The 18307-nt window shown below is 37.3% G+C and overlaps 1 protein-coding gene across 1 annotated transcript; it reads right to left on the bottom strand.

Moving 5' to 3' along the window:
* Positions 1-16716: 16716 nt before the first annotated feature.
* On the bottom strand, positions 16717-17106 carry LOC148039483 (uncharacterized). The gene has a single exon (XM_087690326.1). The coding sequence runs from the start codon at positions 17104-17106 to the stop codon at positions 16717-16719; it is 390 nt and encodes a 129-aa protein (XP_087546452.1).
* Positions 17107-18307: the final 1201 nt, after the last annotated feature.

Here is an 18307-nt window from a genome sequence, read left to right as displayed (position 1 = left end):
GCCCAAAATAGCATTCATGAAATTTGGCGAAAAGAGGTCATCAACTCTAGCAATAGCAAAGAAATAATGCAAGGTGGTGGATTAGCTGAGACTTATATCAGTAAGATTTTATGGCAATAAGGGTACCACAGGCTATATAAGGATAAACAAAGAAGTGGTGTGCTCTCTTCGGCTGCTAAGTCTCCCTTTTCAACCACTCCCTCTATTCCTTTGCCTTCTTTGGTTTGTTGAGATGGCAAGCTCAACATGTGTGGACATTGATGATGGACCGCCTGGCTAGATGGGTCCGCACATCTACACTTAGCATGTTGGTGGTCATTATGATACTCACATGGCCACTAACTTATCACTTATTATATTTAGTTTGTTACACCTACCTACAGCTGGCAATAGCGCCAGTCGATTAATGTAGTCAGTTTTGCACTGTTTGACTTAGTAGGCCACTTTCCTTTATGTTGTATCTTATCTATACTTTGTGTACATTATACAGTGTGTGTTTGGCGCCGCAGCTCAAGCAAGTCCCCCCACCACGCAATTCTTGACATGGTTGTCTCCGTTGCTCCTCAAGTTGTCTTCACATAGATACTCCTAGCTCTTCCCCTTCCACTTGATTCCACACCCATCTATTTTCCTCTTTACTTCTTCCTTCAACCCACTATTTGGGTCTTGAACTTTCTTGAAACCTAATGACTATCACAATATCTCCCACAACAATGTAACACTACTTAGAGTAGCCAAGTGAGTCGAGTCCATTGATATGTACCGGTCCTAAGTAATTATCTTCTAAGATGTATTTTGTGTTCCAATGTCTCTAGTCCCATCTTTGTATACATGTTTATGGAATGCATGAGTATACATTTTTGGCATAAATTGTCTCTACCTCAAAATGGTGTTCATTATTGTCGATATGCTTTGCAGTTGAGTCAAAAATGTCAACATACCCCTCTGTTGGGTTTGAGTATGGCAAGGCTCCTCTATACCACCGTATAGTTGGTGCAACCAGTTTGCACTTGGCAACCACACAGAATTCTAACCCAATTAAAGTGAGGTTTTGTTAAATAGCATTAAAATTGGGAAAATGTTGATTCTTTGATTTTTTAAACCACAATTTGATGAATTTATGGATGATCATTGTTGTGATTAGTAGATCTTATCTTTAAAGAGAAGTAAAATATATGCACAAATTGTCTCTAGCTCTGAATGGTGTTCACTATTGTTGATATGCTTTGTAATTAAGTTGAAAATGTTAGCATACCCCTATATTGGGTGTCTGGGTATGAAAAGGCTCTGCTATACCGTAAAATTGGTGGAGCCAGTTTAAACCTGGTGACCACACACAAAATTTGGGCGTGATTATAGTGAGGTATTGTAATCAAATAGCATGAAAATTGGGCATATGCTGATTCTTTAATATTCTTGACCACAATTTGATGATTTCATGCACGATAATTGTTGTAATTAGTAAAGCTTGACTTTAAAGAGAAGTAAAAGAATATTTCTATGTTATTTCATGAATTATGATAAATATTTCTAATATTCTCTTGTTTTTCCTTCCTCTTTCTACTCTTCAAATAACATATTCTTATGCATTCATTTCTATCGTGAGCTATGAGTGGAAAGAGAGGAGATGGACTAAAACCAAATGTATATTGTGTGATATGGAACACTAGAGTGGAGTGAACCATGTTACTATCAAGATTCATATCAATGCCACCTCCTCATTCTTCACAAAGCTGAGAATCACCACAATAAGAAATTTCTACAAGTGATCTCTAACTATCAATTTCTCATTATTTATGATTTTATCTATTTTTTAACTTTCTTAGAAATGTATTTCCTATTTTTTATGATTTTTCTTATTCCTTGATATAGTGATAAAAATAAAAAATATCTCAAAAACTGTAAAAGCAATCTTATTCAAATAGAGAAAAAATACAATACAAATGGAATTCTATCCCAAAAAAGATATTAAAAAAGTACATAGAAAAATAGAGAGTTGTTACTAACTTGAGGACGTGCTCAAGGTCCCATCTAACTACCTTGTCACTCCCTCGCCCCTTCAAGAAATCTATTGATATAGACTCTAGCATATGCTCAAACATTGGAGCTTGTACATGCTTCTTAGGACACTTGTATGCATATATATGGATGCCAAATACTTGGGGGATGATATGGCATTGACGTGAGATGCTATTGGGCTAATTTGAGTACACTTTGACTCAATTTTCTTAAATATTTCATTACTATAATAATAGGATTGAATGTCATTTATTTGGGAAAAGCATATACCATTTGTCATTTGATGCTTCTGGGGCTTGGTATTGATGCTTGAATGTTAGCTTGACACTTGGGGATGCCCAATACATGACTTGGAATGCTTTTGGCCTTCAATTGAGCATGCAATGGATCAATTTTAGTGGAGACTTTTCTACTATAATAAAGTGGACAACAAGCTTTTCTCAAGGAACACTAAATACCTATTGCTCTTGAATGTCATTCGGGTCATTTATACAAATGTATTGATACTTAGCATTGGTCTATGCACTTGAATATGCTATTGCATGCTCTTGAGCTTCTATTTTGAGTTGGGAAACATTTATCTTGACTATGATTGCATACCTTGGTTTCTCCAATGGACTATGTAGTTACAGGCTTGAATCACATATTGGGTTTTATACTCCCGAATGTATGCTCCATGGATCTTGGATGTATGGGTGTCATTCACATGATGTCTTGAGATTTACTTGCTCATTTGGCATTCAAATTTGGCTTTAGTGGGAGCTACTCAACTTTATATATTGAGCCATTTTGACACTTGGATGTACTACAAAGCATTTGGTTTATGCAATTGATATTGAGCTTATTATAATGAGACATTTGGACTCATTGTGATCTGTATATGCTCTCTTGATATTTATTGGATGCAATTACCCTATTATGGGCTAATTTGATCTCCTGGCTGGGACTTGGTACTTATGTCTATCAGGGTATTAGTATTATAATTGGTATTTATATGCTTCTAGGTTGTGTATTGACCTTTCCTAAGTGGTTTATGCATCTAGTAGTTCTATTCATTTACTCTTGAGACCTACCTTAGGCATGAAATCTATGCCTATTGTATACCATAGTTGTGACAATCTTCAGTGCTACCATTGTTCCTGGCTTCTTCCTTCTTGGTTCCTCACAAGTGGTTGTTGGCATATTATTACAGTCTATTACAACATCCTATCATTTCAATTTTATGCATTCTATTTGAGGATAGCCACTTTGACTTGACATTTTTTTCCTTACAGTTTGTGGATAGCTCATTATTTTGGTAGTATGTCCAGTCTTCAACTTGATTTAGCACTAAATTTGGGACTAATTTGCAGGGTGTTATGGCCACTTTTTTTGCCGTTCCCTACACTTTTTGGTCTCATTATGGCTAGTGGTTCTTGCAAAACTTCTATCTTTAATATTGAGAAACTAGATGGAAAAAACTACAACTATTGGAAGACCCATGTATGGCAAGTGTTAATGTAGAAATTGTAAGTTAGAACACTCAAAAATCGGGGTGCCAAACTCAAATGTCTGAGGATTAGAATGAATTCAATGAGCTATGCAAGTCCAAAGTCATTTTATCACTCTCTAAGTAGGTTCACTACAATGTTGTAACTCAAAATGAGACTGCATGTGAGCTTTGGACATAGATTAAGAATCTTTATGATAGGTAGAGTCTTGTATCTGAAATGTATTATGGCTAGAATAGTTGATGGACCTTTGCATGAAGGAAGGGACTTCTATGTCTACATACCTGAATGAGTTTCACTCCATCATTAGCTATTTAGCTTTTCAAGAGATTGAGTTCAAGGATATTTTGTATCCTTTATTTCCATTTGGTATTCTATCGGAGATGTGGGACACTTTTTGCATGGTTCTTTGTGCTAAGGATGGGTTGAAATTGCAAGAAGTTGAGAATGCCCTCATAATAGAAGATGTGAACAAAAAGAATATGGATGCTTCTTTAAGTCACATGCATTGATTGTGAGAGGCTGACAAGTTGAAAATTGTTGTGATAGAGAATCTAATAAGCCTCAATCTAGGACACATGGATAGTCTCACAATAACTCTCGTGACTATAAGTCTGATATTACTTGTTATTATTATGTAAAAGTAGGTCATATTCAGCCACAGTGCCATAAAATGCATGAAGAAAAGTGCAAGGAAAAGAGAAAGGGTAAAGTGCAAGACAAGAATGATGATTGTAGTATTATGCATAGCAATTCTAGTGTCAAGATTAAGGAGATTAATGTAGTGTAGCCTAATATATCTAATGATCTTATCTTGGTAGCTTCTTCTTTGGATGCTTCACAATTGACTGATGCTTTGTTAGGATATACTTAGTATTGGTTGATAGATTCAGGGGCTTCCTTTCATGTGACACCTCATAGAGAGTGGCTTCACTCCTATTGCAATATGACTAGATTTGGTCCTTTAGGTAATGACCTGGCATTGGAGATAGTTGGTATTCGTGATTTCTAATTGCATTTTGGTTCAGGAAACATGGTCAGTCTTCATGATATACATCATGTACTAGCTCTCACAAAGGGCCTCATCTCTACTAGTACCTTGGATGATGCAGGCTATGTTGTCTCTTTTGGTGATTCCTCATGGGATATTACCCTTGGGAATCTTGTTATTTCATGTAGTAATAAGTCTAGTACTCTCTATCCTTTGCTTGTATCTAGGTCAGTTGACCATGTTTTTGTTGGAAGTGAGGGAGAGAGACAGAGTGGAGCAAAAGATGAGCCTCAGCTCATTGTTGTTCTTCTTCCATTATTCTTCCATCATCCTAACTAAAAGAGACTTATACACATAGGTATGACTAACCAAGACTAACTGTGGTTAAGTCACTGACTACACTGACTTATTAAATGTCACACATGTGTACACATGTATCTAGCTAATGTCAATCACACACATAAAGATAGACTAACTGAAGAGTAATAGGAGCTTGATATTCTAACACTCCCCCTCGAGCTCAAACCATCTAATAAACTCCAAGTAGTTGTCTGAAGTATATGAACTTTTCTTTACCAAGAGACTTGGTAAATATATATGCTACCTAGTCTTCAGCCTTCACATGAATCAAGTCAATCTACCCTGTAAGAACCAAGTCAATCTACCCTATAAGAACCATTTCTCTGATGAAATGGTAGTGAACCTCAAAATGTTTGGACCTAGCATGGTAGAAAGGATTGCTAGCCAACATAACACTATTGAGGTTATCACAATGCAATCTCACTGTGCTTTCCAGTTGTATTCCCAAGTCTTTCAGCAGTTTCATTAACCTCACAAGCCGCTAAGGCAGCTCCTCTAGAGTTAGCTTCTATACTAGATAATGCAACAATAGGCTGTTTCTTACTCTGCCAACAAATCATACTGTCGCCCAATCCAAATACATAGCCACTGGTTGACCTCCTGTCATAGGCACATCCAACCCAATCAACATCAGTAAACCTTGTCAAGTTAAGAGATTTTCCATATGCAAAAAACATCCCATAATCTATAGTACCCTTTACATATCTCATGATCCTCATGATTGCATATAAATGTGGTTTGTGAGGCTTTTGCATGAACTGACTAATCAACCCCACTGCATAATATAAGTCAGGAGATGGGTAATAGTCAAGTATATCAAGCTAGCCACCATCTGTCAATACATGGTCACATTCTCTATGTCATTCCCAACATCAATCTGCAGCTTAACATTCTTATCAAAAGGTGTCTCCATTGGCTTGCATTCAGCCATACCATACTTTTGTAACATGTCATGAGCAAGGCTACAATTTCTATCGAGAGCATGCCAATGATCTTCTATGTGTTGCCTTACACTAGAGATATAGGCATAGAATCATTGTTAGAACGAACCTTTAAGAAGCAAGCTCATTGCAATGTCGTTGCATCGTATCCACCTAACCATGGGCAACATCCACATAGTTACAGCTTTCAGCAAGGGCGGTGTGACTCCTTCTAAGTCTGCAAAGCTACCGGTAGAGAAACCCACCATCAAGTCTAAGGAGGGGGGTCATGACTCATCACAACCCACCAAGCCGCAATGCTAACAAACCATTGAACCCAACACTGAAGCCCATGAACCCTAGTTCAAATGGGTACCTAAACATCAAGGACCACCACACCTAGAAACAAAAACCCATGACCTTACAAGGCTAATGACCCACACTTGAAACCTAGGAGGCCAAGATGAAACTATAAACATCAACGTACGCTCAAGTCGCAATGGGTTTCCAAGTCCTTATTGCAAGTGCAAGGTTACTATGAGGGTAACACCTAGATTTGGTTACTTTCTCCAGCCGATGCACGGCTGGAGAAGAGGGAGTGTGGGGGGATGGGACATGGAAGAGTCGTGGGCTGCATGGGAGGGGGGGAACCCATGCAAGGGGCCACGTGGTGGAGCCCTTCTCTCCCCCCATGCCTATATAAACACCCGCTTACGTGCAGAGAAGGGGGCGGATACTAGTCGTGCTGAGGGGAGGAGGCTCTGATACTCGTCGTTGAGGGGAGAGGCTCTGATATTCGCCGCCTACTCAAGCCAGCAGTCACCGTGCTAACGGCCAGAGGAGACAAGAGGGGAAGGAGGGGCCCGAGTTGGAGGATTGAGGGGAAGGGACGCTGCCGAACGCCACCGCTTGCAGCGCTGCTGTTGCTCCCATTGCAGCGTGCTGGCGGCGCTGTGGCTCCACGTCGCCACAGAAGGACAACCACCCCCTCCCAAAGCGACGTCATCATTCGCCACGTTACCACCCCCCGGACAAGGTATCTGCTAGGCAAACAAAGGGCATGAAAATACAATATATCCAACTGCTGAGAATCAATGCTCACATTGACATTCATGCACAACTTTGGAATAGGCTTGGAATCATTATGAGAGTGCCGATGCATATACACCAAGTACCAAGCAAAGTGAGCAGTTAATCTCACTGAAGGATCTGCAGACTGTGAATAATGCTGAGCAAAATGAATATAGTTCTGATAAGCTTGACTGGCAGTTGTCCATTCTCCTGGAATTACTGGCCAATTGATCTGAGGTCCTGTAAGGGAATCATTCGAGCTCCATCCCCTTCTTCTAGAAATTTGATTATCAAACCCGTCATAGTCACTAACCAACTGAGGTGGTTGAGATATAGAAGTGTTAGGAGAGGGAAGTGAAATAAGGAAAAGTGGATGAAGTGAGGGATAGGCAAAATCATAAAAGGAAGAAAATTTTAAAGAAGAAGTGGCAGAAATTGGTAGGGAATCACTAAGGAAGGGTGTTAACTGATAAATAGGAAATGTGGAAGGTACATGAATGGATGGAGAAGGACAGGGTGGAGAAGGGGAAAATACTCTATCCTCAATAAAGGAACAGTATGTAAAAATGGGAATTTGAGGGAAAGATGAAGGTTGGAAAAGAAGGGGTAAAATGGTTGTGGAATTAGATTGACAAAGGGAAAGATATAGATCATATCGGTGAGCCATTTGTTGGTAATACAGAAGGGTAGGAACAGAAGGTCCTAAGAGAGATCTTCTATGATAGGCATCAAAGAAGGTAGAATCAAACGGATTATGTTTTGAAAGATAAGCTAAGAGATCCATCCTCAGTTGATTAGTACTCTGGGCATAGGTAGGAGCTGTGTTTTGTCTTTGATTCAGGACCATAGAATCAATCATGGTATGCCAGGAATTATCGTGACAATCAGCCACTTTGGAGGAGTAACTCTGAAACATGTCAGCTATGCGCAACTCCAAATGGTTGACATACAAAACATCTTGTAGAACCACGCCCCCCACATACCAAGCCATATCCACCTCATCTGGAATTAACAAGTCTCATCGTAGATACATGTAGGATATCAACATGGTATCTGTCGGCTAGAACTAGGGGTACTGCAAGAAAGCAGAAAGTTGATCCTAGAGGTCTTGCTTCAAAGATCCATCAGCCCTACAAGCCTTCCAAACTTACAAGAAAATCAAAGCCAAGGAGAAAGTGTTCACACCATGTTAGATGTCTAAAGGAGATTAGAAGTGCAATGAAGGCTCCTGATAATGCAATTCCAAAACTACATTTTCAAAGGCTTGTCAGGGAAATTTGTGACAATCATATACTTGATTGTTTTAGATGGAAATTTGCAGCTCTCAATTGCATTCAAGAGGCTATAGAAGATTTTTTGATTAAGTTTTTTCAAGATTCCTATATATGTGTTGCTCATGCACATAGGCTTACACTTATAGACAAAGACAAGATAATTCTTAAGAGGTTGAGATACAGGTTTTCAAAGGTCCTTGAGCCAGTCCCCCTTTTTTATGAGAAGGCTTTTAATATTTTAAATGTGCCTCTATATAGAAAAAAGAAAGGTGATCCAAGTCCTAAGGTTGAAGATGTCACAAATGAAAAAGACACAAGACTACATGAGAAAGATGAAAAGGCCACAGAAGAGCAACTAGATAAATGGAGGGAGTGTAAGAGAATAAAGAAAGAAGAAAAGGAATCAAAGCAGCTCCTATCTTTTGAAGAAGAGCTATCTACCCTTTTTGAAAAAGGGCTGACCCTAAGGGCTTCAATGTCTATTGCTTTTTACCTAGTGATATTAACAAAAGATCTGATACGATATTAACAAAAGGAATCAGAGTAACTCTTATATTTTGAAGAAGAGCTATCTATCCTTCTTGAAGGGCTGACCCTAAGGGCTTCAATGTCTATTGCCTTTTACCTAGTGATATTAATAAAAGATCTGATATTATATTTTTTTACTCTGATTGTATTCAAATCCTAAAAAATAAAATGAGAGAAGTAAATGACTCTATTCTTCTTGCTGGGATGAGGTATAATATATTAAAATTTATTTTTACTCACTATATTTTTCTAGCAATAGGCTTTCATGTTGATTTTTATTATGATATCCATTTCTTTGCTAGGTGTGTAATGCATGAGCTTCCCTTTGATATACAACAAAAAGTTGAGGTTCTTGATCCATCTATCTCATACTATATGAGGAGTGAGCTTGATGCAAGTGCATTTGACCATTGGTTCATTTCAATTGACTTTGAAACTTTGGAGCCTCTTCTAATTCCATACAATGAAAAGTAAGTAATTTGATATTTTGTTAGATTTTATGATATTTTTTTACTAGATTATTTAAATATTTTTATTTTCAGTACTCATTGGAGCCTAATTGGAATAGACTGTGTGGAGAGGCAATGTATGCTTATCAATTCTATGAAAGGAAGCCATGGAAATGCCAAGTTGTAGGTTATATAATCCAGGGTCTCATTGATATTTTGATATTTCTTTTTGTAATTACTCTAAAATTTATTATCTTTTTGACGCAGAGCTATAAAAAGATTGATTGAAGTGCTAGAGAAAAAGCCTTCCATGTCTTTTGATTTACTTGCAACAATGCAATATAGACAAGATGCAATAAGGTCTTGATTTGAATGGTTAGAACATAATAAGAAAATTTATTCTATAAACTACCATAAACAAGTTTCATAGTTTTACTTTCTATTTTTTATTGCAATGTCCTCTAGGATGATAGTCACTTTTGTGGCTGGAGAGTAATTGCAAATGCTAGAAGATTGGTTAGGTTTATTTATCTCACTGAATATGAACTTATTAAGATAATGTGAAAGATACTAAACTTTAAGATTGAGGTTTGTTGCAAAATAGTCCATTGACGATAATAAGATAGTCCATTGTAAAAAATAAAAATGAACAAAAAAACTTTTCTTACAAATATATGACAGTTTACAAGGGATTGCTATACAAGTGAGCATGTTTGGTATACAAGAGCAAAGGTCATGAAGTACATAATGGGAAATTGTATACTACCGACAAAAATGGACAATAGTGGGGGCTTGGACATTGAGAAGGAGAGGAGGTGCATATAACTGTAGTAGGTGAAGCTATGCCTTCATCAACACCCAAGGCAACCAAAGCATCAAAGAAAGGCTAAAGGACTCCTAAAAAGGATGTCCCTTCTCCTAAGTAAATTTCTCCAAAAAAGAAGTAAACACAATATTAGTGAGTTTGGAAATCTCCCAATTCCCATTTTTTGAATGCTAAAAAGGTGGCACATGGATAACATGCTGATAAGTTTCTCAAAACCATATAATGTGACCTATCATTGGAAAGCGCTTGAAAAATGGGATCTATTGAGCTATATAGCGCTCAATTTGGAGTTATAGTGTTCAAGTTATGACAAATCCAAAGATTTGACCATATGTCCCAAACTTATGGAAAATTCCCATATTCCCCAATATGGTGTTAGTAGCTTTGCCTCATTGCTTGTAAGCCCATGTGCATATAGGTCATGGAGATGGTTGATAAAAATTTGCCACAAAATTTGTACATGTATTTTATATTGATAGTAAAGATATATTTTCTTCAATATACTTGCATTATATATACTTCTCTCTCCTTGTTGATATCTGTAAAAAATATGTTGCAAATGTTTAATAATTAAAAAGTGGAATCTGATATACACCTAGGTGGATATAATATGATATAAAAACTTACTCGTTTGCTATTAAGTTGGAATACAAATGAGCATGGTAGTTCAATATTTTCATTCTGTAAATCCATCCTCACATGATGTAGCATACATGATGGTCTAACATTTAGGATTGCAATAATGTCCTCATTGAACCAAACATCAAGATCCACTATAGGATCTTTGCTAAAAATTATCAAGATTTTGGTCTAAAGCAACCAGACTACCACCAACATAATGCCATCTACTATAATAAAAGAAAAGGATGAAATTTTGGGTAGCAATCATATATTTACAAGCTAGAGAGTCTTGATCTATCTTACATATAATTTTTCATTCTGTCCTAGTGTCCCATCCCTAATCAACAAATTGTATGACATGATCATATGAAAGCACTCAAAGCTTGAAAAAATGGGCAAAGGAAGGGGGGATATTGATCCCCGTTGGCTTTGTGCTGTATGGGGATAATATAAGAATGATCATAAAAGAATATTCCATTCTCTACAAGCTCTATCTTCTTTCTACATTTGTACATTTCTTCTCCAATCGAATCATGCATCACATCAATAACATCAACAATAGACTCAACCGGTTGTTGTTTCTCAAGATCAGAGGGATAGACATCTACAAGACAAACAAACAAATGTTATAATGGAAAACCTTAAACCAAGTTCAAGAAAAGAAATACTTTAAGAATCTAATTCTTACAATTTGGTTTATACATTGGAAGATTTAAAGTTCTAGGTTCCTAATATAGCTCTCTATGCATAAACACATGTTGCACCAATACCTCTTTTATGCTATTCTTATTTACTCCAAGCTTGAAATCTTGAATTCTACCCTTCCAAATAGAAATGAATGAGCTATCATATCTTGACCTTTTTCCACATTTTGCGTGTTGCATGGTGATCCAATCGCTTTTGCTAATGATTATAGGAATCCATTTTCCATATTTTTGGAATGAGTTAAACGTTGATATGGATGTGATTTGGGAGCTTGGATGCCTTGTTGAAGGTCGACTTTTTGTATCCATAGGAGAGAGAGAGAGAGAGAGAGAGAGAGAGAGAGAGAGAGAGAGAGAGAGAGAGGACTAGGCTACCACAAAGGAGGGAAAAACACGAGAGGGACAAAAGAAAGGAGGGAAAAAAATATGTGCCAAGCTTTTTACTAACTTGAATTTAGAGTAAACATGTCATTATCATTAATCCAAACATATCATTAAATAAAAGTGGACAGAACTGTATATCATTAATGCAAAGAATGTCATAATCACGAATATAAGAGGCTAAAAATAGATATTGATAATACAAATTTCTATTATTATTATTATATATATCTTTTTGTAAAATAATTTTATTACCTGTTTAAAAATAGAAGTTTTGTTACGGAGGCTTTCTCCTATTGGTCTAGAGCACTCGCTTTCTATCTCCTAAAAGGCATTTTCAAGACCTCAAAACTCCCTTGATGCCTTCTGTAGTTTTAGTCTTTGAAATAGATGTTGATAGTATTATTTAGGAGTATGAGGATCATCCTATGAGTGAAGAAAATAAAGTGTTGGAACACTAAGCTATTCAAACTGCAAATCAAGACAGAATCCTAAAAGCTTTCTTGTTGCTCAAGAGTAGCAGCCAGAATTTCAAGATAGGCAATGGAATGGGCAGTATAAAATGGTTTAGGACTAGGGAATTGGTTATCCTAAAGTTTCTCAGCAAGAAATACCTAAAAATCAGCAAACTGGTGTGAACAATTCTATGGACAGTTGTGATGTATTGGATGTAGAAGGACAGAAGCTTTTATTCAGGTTGACCTGAGATATGACCAGACAATGAGAAGATCTGCAAGGGTAGTTGAAGATGAGGTTTATGAGGTTAATTTAAATATGGAAGGGGAGGCCAAACCCATTTTCAAGCATGATCTTATTAAGTTGTACAAAGAGTTTTTGGACATTTTTCTTGGGATTATACCCGCATGAAAGGATTTGATTGAGCTATGTGTCAACACAAGAAGCCAATAATTTAGAAAAGGTATAGAATGAACCCTAATTGTGCCAAAGGTTGGCTTCATCAAACTGGTTAATGGAGTTACTTGGTTATCCCCTATAGTGCTGGTCTCTAAGAAAAATGGGAAGATTAGAGTTTGTGTGGATTACAAGGAATTAAATGCAACTACCATTACCAATCCCTTCCCGATATATTTCACCAACTCTCTCCTTGATGATGTGGTAGGCCACAAAATGTATAGTTTTTTGAATGGATTTTTAGGATAGAATCAAATTAGGATGCATTCGAAAGATATGGATAAGCCAGACTTTATAACTAAGTGGGGAGCATATGTTAGCATAGTAATGAACTTTGGACTGAAGAATGGACCTCCTACATTTCAGAGAGCTAATCATAAGACATTTGAGCCATATCAAACTTTTATGAGGGTATTTATTGATGATTTTTGTGTTTTTGGCAGTAGGAGAGAGCATTTAAAATATCTCAGGCTATGTTTTGAGAGATTCAAAAGAACCCTTTCAAGTCAGTGTTTGTAGCAAAGATGGGTGTGCTTTTAGGCCACATCTTGTTTTAAGAAGGCATGAGTATAGATCCAGGAAAGATTGTAGCTATTTAGAAAGCTAAGGCTTCAGTTAAGGTGCAGGAATTTATGAGGTTTGTGGGGCAAGTGAAGTGTCATAGTAGGTATTTAAGGTACCTGTCACATATTTTTTCTCCTCTTACAACTTTAACCAAGAAAGGGATGTAGTTTATTTGGAGGGAAGATTGTTCTGCCCTCTTAGAATATCATAACAATTTAGACATAGTGTTCTACTTGAGAGAATATCACAATACAATAGAGAACTTCCTAAATGGATTAACATCCATTAGCACTTCATAACGTTCAAGAAATACATTCAAACACAAAGCACTCATCGTACTCAGCAACATAGAGTTGCTGAACATCAAATACTATGTTGTTTCATATCTCCATAGCTATCATTGATTGAAAAACTTGAAAGAGAATAACATTAACACTCAAGATACAATCAAAAGATAATGGGATCAAACATCAGCCGCCGCCGCCAGTTTTGGGCGCTGCACTCAGTCGTATTCCATTTTTTATCAAAAAGCAACTGCTCGAATACAATTGCTTAACGTTTTTAACCTGCGTCTTGACTTTCAGGTGAGACATCATATGAAGTATAAGGACTGTTTTACATATGTTGATTCAAAAGACTACATGCATACTAATACCAATGTGTAAAATAGTACTAAATATACGGTGAAGTTCAAGTCCTAACACCTAACACAGCCCCAGTGGATACCTGGAATAGTCATGACTTAAACCCACAAGCATGTAGATGGCTAACTAAACATATGAAAACTAAATATGATAAAGAACTACTTAGAGAACACAATTATGCCTTGCCAGAGGCCTTGCACTGCTTAACAAGCCACATTGAGCTATCATGAGTAGAGATCCTCTAGGATACTCATAATACTCTTATGTAGTTGCATAATTGGTTCTAAGAGTCAGTGGGATGATCAAAAGATGTAATGAACAAAATAAAACTACATCCAAAGTAACAGCTAGACAGATCTAGAAGTATATAAAACGATGTATGTGCATAAAGATATCTTAGATGCCACAGCACCAACATCATGATTTTGAACTATCTCATGATCCATAACAGAAAAATCCTAATGAAGTTTATGAACCACCTCCTTAATGACAGAATCATGCTCATCAGAACGAAAATCTCTATGTTGCAACAAAGAAGACGCATGCTCTTCACTTGCTCTTTTTGCATCCAAAGCCTTTTCCAATCTTGCATTTACATCCATGCATTTTGTCTCCAATTCTTCCACTTTCAATCTCAAAGCATCTCTCTCATGCATGAGATCCTCATAATCTGTTGACACAAAGACATTTTTAAGCATATGATAAGGCCGAGAAATCATACCATCAAACCTATCTGCAACCATTTGCCATGCAACTTTGATATCATCCATCAATGCATTTCAAATATCCTTAAAGTCAAACTTCAATATCACTGAAGCATCCACTTCAACTTCAACATTGCTCAAAATTTTCTTTTCCACTCCCTACAATGGCTAAAATCTCTCCAATAGGATTTGATAATCAACCTGAAGTTGAACATGTTTCCCCATAAAAGACTACATCTCCTCCAAACATTGAGTCCTAAGTTCACTAGTCCATTTTTCAAAAAGTGCAGTAGACATTTTGTTTCTATCCAACATTTGCTGCATATCTAAAATTTTAACCCCAAGATCCAATTCTAATGCATCATACTCTGAGACTGCTTTTGATGTAGCTTCTGATTCAACTCCTCAATTGCCTTCTGCCTGGTAGTCAACTGATCCTGCAATTTAGTAACCCGAATAGCAGTCTAAGCATTCCGCTTATCATAATCCTAGAAGTATTCCATGAGTTTTTGCATAACTCCAATAGCATTAGAAAGACTGTCAAACTGACCATCATACATCTAAAAACCGGTTGAACCCGAAGGTATTTTTGCTGGACCTTCAACCACATGTTGATCTCACCAAAGTCATTGCCAAGATGATTTCGAGCATCAAGATTAGTATCTTACTTTTTCTTCTCTGATGCCGACCTACTCCTCAACCATATCTTCCCAATTTTGTGCTTCTTCTTTGCATAAAAATTACCATCCATTTTAGAAGCATCCCCATCATACTGCTTACCAACATGAAGTACATCTTTAATACATGCATCTCTATGGTCTCCCTTAAAAAATTTGGAAGCCACCTGCTTTGCATGTGCCTCATCATATCCAACATGTTTCAAGTCACGATAAATGGCATGTTTTCCAAAATCACCATCAAACATATCATGAGCATCATTGACATTCTTAAGCTCATGAGAAACATCAAATGTATGATCGGCTTCCACTACATCTTTAGCGCAAGAAGTAACATTCATTTTTAACAAATACTCAGCTATAAGCTCTGGATACAAAACCCGTGCATGCTCATACAACCTTGCTAGAAAACAACCCATTCGAGATTTCTGAAAAACCTTCTTGGTTTTTGAAATTTTAATGTCAATCATAAGCTTCTCAAACATAAGGCCTACCCAATTTGGCATCCTTAAATTTTCTGCATAGTAAAGAATCCCATAAGTATCTCTAGCAATGCTATCTGCCTTGATGAACATCATAAAGTGTTCCATAAACCAACACAACTGTAATTTCTTAACACCATCAATGTGTTTTAACACAAACATTCCTGGGCCCTGCTAGATCACAGAAAACATAATGATTTGGTCTTCCGTGCATGGATATGCAATCAGATTATCATTCATAGGCATTGCAAACACTTGATTGACAATGGCAGGGGTCAACTTAGAACGGCCTGTAATTTTGCAATTTGAGTGCCTCAAAATATCTATTTGTATGGAGGCATGCACATTCGATGCCCATTGATCCCATGGCAAACGAGCATAATCATACAATCTGATCTTTTGCAACCATGATCGATGAACCTATGACTCAACATTCAAATACATGTGGAGTCCACCAAGGGAGTTCCAACAGCACTAGGACTGGAAAATGGAGCCTTTGGTGGTGTTACCTCTTCGTCTTCCTGCTACACCAACTTGTCATCATCACTGGCCACATAAAGCTCATCATCATCATCCTCTTGGCGGCCACACTTGGTCATGGATAGCTTCCAAGCTAAAGATTGGAGAGTGTGCATCATGGCAGTGAGAGTTGCAAACCCAGAATGAGTCCAGAGTGGAGAAGGAGAGAAACTCCCAAATGAACACATGCCCTTTTCCATTTGCATGCCAAAGTCCAAGTCTTCTCTCAGTGTACCCTGTTTTGTGCCTAAGTGTCACCTCAACATCATAAGATTTAGACCATTCACACATGTAACTACCATTAATTTATTCCTTTGTTCCATTTTGAATGATAATATGAACATTTGAATAATAGGGTTGTACTAACCTCTTAAGCCTAAACCCATTCACGTCATGGTATAAAACCTTTCCTTGCTTCTTCTAGCAAAAAAGTACCCTAACCCATATCCTTGAAAATAACAAAGGGGCCTACATACCTGAGTTTCAGCTTACTGGGAAACTTGGCAAGGCGAGAGTTATATATTTCAACCCAGTCTCCCTCCTGAAAATTTTTCTTCATGACATGCCTATTAACCCATGTCTATCTCCTCTGTTGTGTGACACCCATATTATAAGCTGCTAATATCCGGTCCTCTTCCAATTTCAAAATTTGTTCTAGTCTATGCTGCATGGATTCTTCAGGATCCATCTTGTGCATAATAGCAACTCTCAGACTTGGAACTACAAATTCCATAATAGGAACCACTGCTTCCAAACCATAAACCAGCCTAAAAGGTGTAAGCCCTGTGGCAACTTTGTATGCTGTCCTGAAGGCCCATAATGCTGAATCAAGTTTAATATCCCAATCCTCCTTGTTATCCTCAAAAATTTTCTTCAAGATGCGGAGTAAAATATTGTTAGAACTTTTAGCTTGACCATTAGCTTGAGGAGGGTGATAGAGAGTAGATTTCTTGTGCAGGATCATATGCATGATAGTTAGTTCTGTGATCGCTTGATTCAAGAAATGCTTTTCCCGATCACTAATTAACTCAATAGGAAAACCAAATTTGGTCATAATTAGAGTTTAAAAACTTGGCCACACTTACTGCTTTATTATCATTTAATGCCTGAGCTTCTACCCACTTTGTAGCATAGTCAGTGGAAACCAGAATGTATCTATAACCTGTTTGTTTAGTTGTTGGTTTGATGGGCCTGAAAAAATCAATTCCCCATTTCTGAAATGGTTCAAGTGGTAATACAGAATGAGCATGCCTCGGTTCAGCTGCACATTTTGAGGCAATCTCAAGGCAGAATAGTACATTGAATTGTGCTTATGAGTTTGTGTGGGTTAATCCAAAAGTGTAATTATCTAAATTTTCAAGTAAAAAGAAGGAGGATCTTGACTATCATATTGCTCAATTTGAAACTAGATGGACAACCAATGGATTCAATTAGATGCATCGAGATCAAGTTAAGTTGTAGCAATTTGCAGCCACTCTATAAGGGAAAACAATGGATTGGTTTCTAGCTATGGCATCATAACATTTAATACATATGATGACTTAAGAATTACATTTTTGGGTAGGATTTAGAAGGATAAAACCCTTGGAGATACATTGAGAAAGATCAAGAATATAAAGTAGAAGAGCATGGTGGTTGAAGATTATGCCCAGAAATTCAAGAACCTCCTAAACAAGTTGAACATTGCTGATGCTATTAGAATATCAATCTCCCGTTACTCTTCAGTCAGTCTATCATTATGTGTGTAACCGACATTAGCTGGATATAGTAGTACACATGTGTGGCATTCAATAAGTCAGTGTAGTCAGTGAATTAACCATAGTTAGTCTTGGTTAGTCATATCTATGTGTGTAAGTCTCTTTCAATTTGTATGATGGAAGAAGAACAACAATGAGCTGAGGCTCATCTTCCGCTCCACACTGTCTCCCTCCCTCTCTTCCAACATGGTATACGAGCTTGAACGCCTGAAGCCTGAAGGCTTGGCAGTGGCCATTTGACATCAAGACATCAGATCTGAAGAAAACCTCATCAAAGGAGACTATGCCACAGCCCATTTTTTTGCAGAAGCTATATCTTGCTATACAAATGGTTTTTGGAGAAACGGCTCGCTATTCTTGACCGTTTTGACGTTGTCTACAACTTTGCATGCAAAAGTTTTTTCAAATTCCTCA

This window comes from Lygodium microphyllum, chromosome 2 (genome assembly GCF_053477565.2).
Source record: "Lygodium microphyllum isolate KBCC chromosome 2, Lygodium_microphyllum_v1.1.10, whole genome shotgun sequence".
Taxonomy (NCBI): Eukaryota; Viridiplantae; Streptophyta; class Polypodiopsida; order Schizaeales; family Lygodiaceae; genus Lygodium; species Lygodium microphyllum.
This window is presented reverse-complemented; position numbering and strand designations above follow the sequence as displayed.